Source organism: Cavia porcellus, unplaced genomic scaffold (genome assembly GCF_034190915.1).
Source record: "Cavia porcellus strain 051 isolate PalLab524CR breed Dunkin Hartley unplaced genomic scaffold, mCavPor4.1 scaffold_18, whole genome shotgun sequence".
Classification (NCBI taxonomy): domain Eukaryota; kingdom Metazoa; phylum Chordata; class Mammalia; order Rodentia; family Caviidae; genus Cavia; species Cavia porcellus.
In genome coordinates, this window is record NW_026947501.1 from 40,828,598 (window position 1) to 40,838,513 (window position 9,916).

Genomic DNA, 9,916 nt, shown 5'->3' on the forward strand with positions numbered 1-9,916 from the left:
AAAAGGACTCTTGCTGGATCTACACTTGATGATAAAGGTCTATCTTATAGCCTCTATCAGAGACCCTGGATTCTGGGTCATCATGAAATCTCCATAGATCCCTGCAACCAGAAATAAATAATGATCATTCACACACACACACACACACACACACACACACACACACACACATACACACACGCACGCGCACACGCACACACACACAAATGCAAGCAAATTATCACATGTGCATTGCAATCAGTCTTGAAAAATTCATTTTAAAAATCATTAAATTGGGTATACAGTTAGGTCCTAACTTGTAATAATTTTTATCTCATGAAATGTTACAAATTTGTTTTCAACTATACAGCTATTATCTGAAGAGATTTTAGTGGTTCATTTCTCACCAGAGACCCACAAGAGCAAGGCTAGGAGGACCTGGTGTTGGACATCAACCTGCTGACCATGCTGCTAATGCAGTTTATAGGTCATTGCAAAGCTTTTTTTTTAAAATAAAATCTGGGAAGGCAAACTGTCCTAACTGGGATCATGCAAAATGAGCAAAAGGGAAGCAAAATGTATAGACAGTAGACTGTTAAAGTATCTGACATGTATGAGGAGACAAAAACAAGTTCTGTCACCTGAAGTGTAGTTGGGCAACTACAACACATGACACACCCAATTTACTAGCCTCATGGTCAACTTGGAAAATCTGTTACTAAAACCAGTAGATATATTAAAGACGAGTGTCATACTAAGTCAAAAATTTATTTGAAATGGATGCAGTACCCAAAAAAGGATGGCCAAGTGTGTTCAGATAAAGAATTCTTGAGAAATAATATAACATGAAGAGAAAAGAAAAAGGAGCCAGAGACAGAGAAAAAAGAAAAGAGGGAACAAGAGGGTAAGGAAAGAGAATGAAAGAAAGAACAGAGAAAGAAAAGAAAGGATGGGAGAAAGGATGGATGGGGGAGGAATAGAGGAGGGTAGGAAGCAAGAAAGACAAAAACAGGTAAAGAAAGGGATAGACAAAGAGAGACAGGAAGGAAAAAAAAGAAGAGGAACTGGAAAGAAAAAAGTAAAGGAATTAATGAAAGAGAAGAATGAAAGAAGAAAGGAAACAAATGAAGGACAAAGGAGAGAGGGAGGGGCTGACACTTGAGAACAAAGAAGAGAATTATGTTGAATATAATGTAAAGTAACTCTCAAACCAAGTTTCCACAGAATAATGAGACTTCAGAAGTAATACTTGGAAGAGCAAGAAAGCACATATCATCAATACTTTCACACAACCAGACATGATAGTTAAGTTATCCAGAGAGAAGAAACGTGACAGCAGATGAAGATTTGAAAACACCAAGAATGGTAACCAAGGAAAAACGTTACTGAAATCTTTTCATGGCTGACTGAATAGGTCATCAAGAATTATAACAGTATATTATGGAGTTTTAACATGTACAAAGAAAATATATAAAGACATTTAAAGACAGCAAAATTTATAGCTATGAGCTATAGCATCATGCCAAAAACAATGCTAATGTTGAAACTTTAGATAAGAGAAGGCAGATGGGACTTTAGACAGAGCCACTGCCGCCACTAAGAAGGTCTCCATCCTTTCCTGCTTCCTGGTATCCCCTGCGCCTAGGTAGCCCTAACACTCTCCTACCCACCAGGGTCATCAGCCCCAAATTAAGAAAATCACTGTGACTGCATAGGCTAGAATATTAAGGACTTATAATGTGTTTTACTATAAGTTCATATTTTTATCCATTGTGTTTATTAGTGTATAATTACTGTACTCAGTTACATGTGCAGTGAAGTGTGGGCACATGTACTTAACACATCTGAATTATTTTTGGTTGCCTTGCCCTTCTTTGTCTCCTCTTCCCTCCACCTCTAGTTCTGTTACCAATTTGTAGATGATTTATCTCCTTATTTTATATTATCTGTCTTATTTGCTCTTTAACCATTTTATATTTCAGATTTCCTGTATCACACAAGCAATATGATATTTATGATTATGTGTCTCATTTGTTTCAGCCAGCAAATTGGTTGTAGGTGCATTCACTTTCTTACAAAGGACTCAGTGCATTTTCTTTTTCAGTAATGCTCCATCATGCATAAATATATTTTTTATTCCATTCATCAGCTGATGGACATATGAGCTGATTTCAAAATTTAATGCATAGTAATTATGTTTCTATTAACATGTGTATGCCTGAATCATTGTAATATGATGTTCTGAACAATTTTTGGAGGATATCTTTAACAGGAGAGGAGAGTCAAGCAGAATTTCTATCTTTAGCTTTTTGCAGCATCCCAACACAGTGCTCTATACTGGTTATATAGTTTGCATTTCAACCAGGAAGATAGAGCAGTTTGTTTTCTCCACAGCCTCACCAATATTTGGTATTATTTGATTTATATAGAGCACGTGTTGTTTCTAGAAGAAGAAAAGATCTCAGTATTGTTTTAAATTGCATTTTTCTCAGGGACAGTGATATATATTTACCATCCTTTTTTCTTTAAAAGCTCTCATCCCTTTCAGTTCTCCTTGTTTGACTGACTCTTTTACTTAGGAGGTCTGTTTCTTAAACTCCTTCACATAGTTTCAGTTTTAGTCTTCATCCTGATGAGCATGGGGCAAAAATATCTTCCCATTCTACAATCTGACCTTTCCCTTTTGCTGTTTCTTTAACTGCACAGAAGCATTTCAATTTACTATAATTTGTTGGTTGTTTCTTGATGTTATATCTGGAACAACTGGGTGTCCGTTCAAAGTCTTTGCCTAGGCCTATGTCATCAAATGGCTTCCTATATTATCTTCCAGCAGATTATGTGCTTAACGTTTTCAAGCCTATGATTTTCATTATTTTTAAAAATTATTTTAAAACATGGTGATCAATGTGGCTTCAATTCAAACTTCTTGTGCGTGTAACCACTTTTCCTAATGCCATTTGTTAGAATGGCTGTTTCTCCATCGGCCAATGTTATTCACCTCTTTCTAAAAGATCAGATGACTAGATGTGCCCAGAACTGTTTCTGCATATTCTATTTTGTTGCATTGATCCATGCAACTGTTTTGTAGCTAGTACCATGACCATTTCCATCACCATAGATTTTTTAATATATCATGAAGTCTAGGATTGCGCTTTTCCTGTTTTAGACTTGTTGCATAGGATTGAAATCGCTATTCTGGATCTGCTGTAGTTCCATATAAACTTAACGTTGTTTTCCTAGTCTTTGAGGAATAGCTGTTTTTATTCTGATTGATACTGAATTAAATCTGTATATCTGCTTTAAGCATAAAACTTTTCACAATATTGATTTTGAGTCTCCAGAAACAGAAAATAATATTTTTATTCTCAGATGTTGCAAAGTGCTATTTGAATTCCTGTTCCAGACTACCTAGTTTTCATCATGCAGACTTTTCACTTACTCAGTTATGGTCTTTTCTAAGCATTTAATTTTCCGTGAAAGCATAAAAATATCATCATTTTCCCCATTTCTTTCTCAGGCGTTCTTAATTGGGGTACAGATATTTGTTAATGCTGATTGCTGCTTAGTGTAAGTAGCTGTGGAGGAAGCCGTGCGCCACCTAGTGAGAACACGGGGCAGTACAAGCAAAAGCGTCACACAGGAAAGGTGATGTTCTGAGCCAATTTCCAGCAAAATTAACTCCCAGCCAATGAGTGGCTCATCTTGAAAGCCACCAGTGAAGTCTTGCTATGACTGTGCCTACAATCCAAAGAAAATCTTGAGCCAGCTCCAACCATTCTGAAACCAACTTGAAGCATTTTGTATTTTTCACTCACAGAAATCCTGTGAGAGAATAAAATTGTGCTTTACGCTGCTACATTTGCAGTAATAATTTTGACAAAAATAAAAAGGGAACGAATACATGGAATAAGTGAAAGTCAAGTGTGGGCAAACATGTGGAAGCCTTTGGGTTTTATAAAACTACTACAATATTTTACCAATATAATTTGACATGAAATATATGAACATAAAACTACATAAGTCAGGAAGAATGGCGACCAAGCATTGAAAAGTCCTTGAGTTATCATAAAGGCATAAAAATATTAATATTTAAGTCTTTTTAACTAAAATAATGAGAATGATTTTACTTTTTTTTTCTTTTAATTTTCAGTTGGTTACACAGATTTTTAAGAATACCATTACTGTGGTAAAATTAAAGCACAATCATCCAGATTTTTCTGGTCCCATTCTTCTCTGCAGCACTTGTAGGGAGCATGCACCCAGTGGTACACACAAAATTGGGTGGAAGATGCATCACTTCCGGGTGAGAATGACTGTATGCAGCAGAGCACATGCCTGGCTCTGGTAGTGAATACATATGTAGAGAACAGTGTTTGCATAAGATATTTCAGTTATGGGCAGTGAGATACAAGCTCATCATATATTACAGGCCATCCTGTGAGATATACATGCAGGAAAGAAAACCAAATTGAGAGCAGTGATTTAATGACTTTGTTTTGTTTTGTCACACAGTTAAATGTAAAAGTCAATAAATACATAATTAAAAATAAGACATTTCCAAAGGTGATTAGTGATAGTCGAATTTGTTTGCAGGTGCACCCCATCATCTTGCAGGCATTTTGTAGGAAAACAGAGCAGAAAACTACATCACTGGGAAAATGAAAACTCTCCAAGATTGTATCCATCTGTTCATATGATTTTTTAAAAATTGTATTTAAAAGGAAAAAGAGAAAAAACAAAACAAAACAAAGCAGTGCAAGGGTACAAGTAATACAGAACTACAAAAAAAGTAAGAAATCACCAGTTAATAGATTACACATTATCATCTTAGAGAAAGTTGCTCAAGTCACAGTATCAAAGCATACAAGGTGAACATTCAAACAGAGAGACTGCAAACAGTTGTGTTCAATGATCCAACCAAAAACATTAATATGGTCAGCTATTTAACACCCCTAAACACACTTGCAGTTGTATCCTTTAGAGCACTTTTTTCCCTCTCTTTTTTCAACAAAATGTACACATTTTAGGTTTTATTACTCCTTAGTTCTTACTACTTTTTTTTGGAAGAGAATAAAGTAAAATATGGCAAAACAAAGCTGTCAGTCAAAAGCAAGGATAGACATAGTACATGATGTAAAAACAGAGTACAAGGTTATCAACAATGGTTACCATAATGCCTCTTGCTTCCTTAAAAAAAATAATTGTCTATCTCATTAGGTTTTATAAAGTTGAACAAAACAGTAGAGAACAAGACCAATAAAACTTAGACATTGTAAACATTACAGGACTTCCAAAGGAGATAATAGTCAAACCAGAATGGGCATCTTAGTGAATCTTATTGCTTTCAAAGTAGTTGCCTATACCCTCAAACTTGATACTATCATACAGAATGGAACAGAGTCTAATCAGTCAAAACAAGATAGTGGGAGTATTACAGGACTTCAAAACAAGTTAATAGGAAATCAAAAAAAGTTACTATAATATATCCTGCTAATTTTTTAAAAAATTTCCCCTTAATTAAAAAAAGCATAAAAAATAACTAAATAATTTTTTAATGAATAAGGGAGAGATTGAGATAAAAGAGGACATAACAACATAACAATATGGGTCAAAGTATGACTGTTTCAGCATATGATTTTTGGTGATCACACTAGCTTCCTGATGTTTCCAGGAAGACCCTCTCATCTAACTTTCTCTTTTCAATGAGGTAAGAAGTAACTGTCAAGTCATACTTCATTTATCACACCCATGAGAGGAGAAAATGGAAGCCAGAACATTGATGACTTCATGAGGTCACCTAGTTCTTGGCAGAGATGAGTTTACATCACATTTATCAACTGTTAATTTTCTCTTTCATGTTACCTCAAATTTATTCAGTTTAAAGTGAAGACAAAAAAAACCCCTATATAAACGTAGATTTACTTGTAAAACTATATAAATGTAAACTATTTACTCACAGAAATTGCACCTGGAATTAAGCCTTCTCTCTCCCAATGTTGTCTGTGAAATTTAAAGCTTCTCTTACAAACCTAATTGTAATTGTAACATATTTCTGCATGACACATTCAGATAAAAGTTTACCACAATATTTCTGAACAATGCATTCATGTAAAATGGACATGCTGGGAAGATTTCCTTGAAGCTACCTTTCTTCATATTGCCCCCTATTGCATCACGTAGAAGTGATAGCGTATTTTCTCATCTGAATTTGATAGAAGCAGTAAAGAAAACGTCTTCAGTTTGCAGCAAAACCAGAGTCTCAGGCCAACTCAATAGCTACCACTAGCAATGCTTAATTATACACAGTATAGGTCCCAGGTCCCAAACATGTCAAAGGTGTACAGCTAGTCTAGTTTAGGATACTGGCCAAAGGCAAATTTACCTACTGCTAAGCCAAGTGCCTCTGGTACCTTTGTAAAAGTTATAGGCTACAATCTCCCCGGGAACCCATATTAAATTATGTAATAAAATATTTAATCATGCTGTTTGAATAGGAGGTTTTAAATTTTAAAGGAAGGAATCCTCTAGAGGAATTATGGGACTATGGTACACTCTTTTTAATGTCTCAGTTATGACATGAGCAAGGCTTGCTCAGCCACACACTCCCTTGCATGATGGGCTGCCTCTCCAAAACTAAACAAGGAAGCCAACAGCCAGGGACTGAAACCTCCACAATTGTAAATTGAGAAAGAGACAGAGACAGAGAGAGAGAGAGAGAGAGAGAGAGAGAGAGAGAGAGAGAGAGAGAGAGGGAGAGAGAGAGAGAGAGAGAGAGAGAGAGAGAGAGAGAGAGAGAGAGAGAGAATGCATTGTTCCCAATGTTGGGGGAAGTGTCCGAGAGATGAAATGGTGCTGGCTCTGAGTTTAGAGGAAAAAGGCTAAGAATCAAGGGATGCAGAGACCTCAAGCAGCAAAAAAGGCAAAAGAAAGACTTTCTCTCAGAGGCATTAGAGCATCTGGATGATTCCTCACTGAATCTGGACTACAGAATGATAGCTTTTCTTATTTTAATGAATTTTATCAGTAACTGTTGCCAGGAATAACCACCACATTCATCATAGGCAATCTGCACCAGTACATAGTGTATCATAATGCTTACCCTTTTTTCGCCGTTCCCTTCCACTGAATACTTCCTCTCTCCATTTACAGAACGTTGTTTCTATTGCTTTCCTTCCATTATTTGTATATTTTTATCCCTATGCCCCTTCCCTTGTTCATTTTTCCTATTGAACATTTTCTTCCTCTTCCTTCAAATATATCCTGCATCTTGATCTTTATTTAGATTTTGAGTTTCTCATCTAAGAAAAACAATGCAACATGTAAACATGTTCAATCTCATATAAAATAATTTCACAAGATGCACCAATTTACCCAAAATATCTCAAATTTATCCTCCTTTATGGCAGAGCAGTACTCCATTGAATATAAAAACCATATTTTCTTTATGTTTTAATCTGCAAAAAAGTATATGTGCTGTTTCCAAGTTTTAACTATCACAATGTGAACCCCATGCACAGGAATACATAGATTGCTGTGACTGAATCCAAAAATGAGCATATGAAATATAAACAGCAAATAAGTATATGAAAAAGTGTCCAACATCACTGACCATTTAAGAAATGCAAATTCAGATAACACAAGGTTTCATCTCAATCCAGAAGAAAGCTATTGTCACAAAATCAACCAATGACAAATGCTGGTGAGGCTACAGGGAAATGAACATTTTTCCACTATTGGCAGGAGTTTAAATTGGTATCACCATGCTGGAAATCAGTATGGACATTCTTTAAAAAATTTAGAATTAGATGTTCCCTTTGACATCTAGATATCATATCAAAAGATGTAAAAGCTGGGGATTTAGTTCAGCTGCATAAGTGTCTGACTTGCAAGTGAGCGATCGTGAGTCCCATCCCAGGGACCTATAAAAAAATTTTTTTTAAATGAAGAATTTCCTATTGTAAAGCATTTGAGCTTGAAGTAAATGAAACCATAAAAACCAGGAACCTAATACAAAATCATTTACTACATTTCACACATGAATTTCTCATACCAAAACAATCAAGAAAAAAGAAATGACTTTAATTTGTACTAAGTTCTGCAAAATATCTCATGCATACTCCAGAGCATGGTTTTCAGGCAGCTGGAGGAAGTGTTGAAGTCTTGGGCTGCGCAGTGAGCAAGCAGCTGGAGGGATTCTGAGAGGAAGTTTATGTTTGGGGCTGAATCACTGTGGGAGAACTATAATGCTGCAGGCAGTAATAATCTGCCACATCTTCAGGCTGCAGGCTGCTGATGGTGAGAGTGAAATCTGTGCCAGACCCACTGCCGCTGAACAGTTCTGGGATCCCAGTTTCTCGGGTGGATGCCAAGTAGATGAGCAGTTTGGGAGTTTGCCCTAGTTTCTGCTGGTACCAGGATAAGTAGTTCTTGTTGTTACCACTGTATAGAAGGCTCTGGCTAGACTTGCAGTGGATGGTAGCACTTTCTCCAGGAGACACTGCCAGGGAGGCTGGAGACTGGGTCATCACAATGTCACTGCAGACACCTGCAATCAGGAATAAATGGTGATCATACAGGCATAAACATAAAAGACTTTTCTCATATAAATATTGCAATTAAACATTTAACATATTCAAAGCTATTCTGCAGTAACACACATTTATGTTTTTATTAGAAAGAGTCATTGTTTTCCACTTCTTAAAGTTACTTTTGAACTCTACAAAGACAACACTCTATAGAGATGGTGAAACTCTGGAATTTCTCACCAGAGATCCAGAGAAATACAGCCAGGAGGATTGGGATCTGGGAAACCATCTTGCTGTTCCTTCTGTTGTGATGTAGTTCAGACCCTACTGAGAAGTCTTCTCTTATAGCATCTGTGCAGCTGCACTGAAATGGGAGAGACCTATGCAAAGGAATCAGCAAATGAGGAAGCAAATTGCAACGGTACTGGGCTATGAAAGAAACTGATTAAATCAAAAACCAAAAATACCATCACAGAAAATGTGTTTGTGTGACCAGAAAAAAAAAGTCAATTTAGAAGCTCTAGTATTGTGCATTCACTAGATGGCATGACAAAAGGACTTAGTTTCAAGTAAAAAAAAACATGTATTTAAATGGGTTTAGTTTTGCAAAATCACAGGCTAGCTGCCTTATATTAAAAAATCTTTTGAAATATTACAAGCCCACTAGAAAAAAAAAAGACCAAAAACACAGCAGAGAGAAATAGGAACAAGTGGAGAAAGAGTTAAGAGAGAAAAGGGATGAAGAAAAGAAAGGGAAACACAAGAAGATGCCATTTTCTAGGGCAACTTCATTACTCTCTTTGAAAAACGTTTGTCCAAAATCCAAAGCCATTTTTCCCCTGAAGCTACTGAATAACACAGGAAAAACTTGATACTCAATTTTCATCTCATACATAGGTGGACAGCAAAAGATTGGCTGAGGATCCATTCTGTGAATCCTGTGGGATCCACATTGAACTTGAGAATCAGAATTGTGAACCAAAGGGAAACTGCATTCTCTCCTTCCCACAACTAGGAACTAAAAACAAGACTCTACTTAAGCTGAGAAATGGAGAGAGAACTAACAAGTTCTCTCAGGAAATTCATGACCACAGACAAACACTACCAAGAATATTTTCTAAAAACAAAAAAGATGCCTGGTTCACGAATTGTCTATGCTGAAATCAGTGGAAGATAGCCTTACAGATGAGGTACCCAAGTGAAAACCTGTTGCCTGAGTGCAAGACCATCCTCAATTCACAAGAAACTCTATGATTTAATTTTCAAGGGCCAGTAGATCACAAAGTCAGCGCTTTCTGATATCACAAAGAAAAATGTAATTAAAGTTTTAATGCAAAATATTAGAAATGACAGACAACAAAAGTTCTATCCAGATATTAGATTCAGGAATGCTGAAAACACACCTAACAAAC

General features: G+C 36.2%; 1 gene segment (V, D, J or C); it reads right to left on the reverse strand.

Moving 5' to 3' along the window:
* Positions 1-8,126: 8,126 nt before the first annotated feature.
* On the reverse strand, positions 8,127-8,872 carry LOC106027511 (immunoglobulin kappa variable 4-1-like). The segment is given in 2 exon segments: positions 8,127-8,524; positions 8,745-8,872. Coding segments are annotated over 2 exon segments (387 nt in total).
* Positions 8,873-9,916: the final 1,044 nt, after the last annotated feature.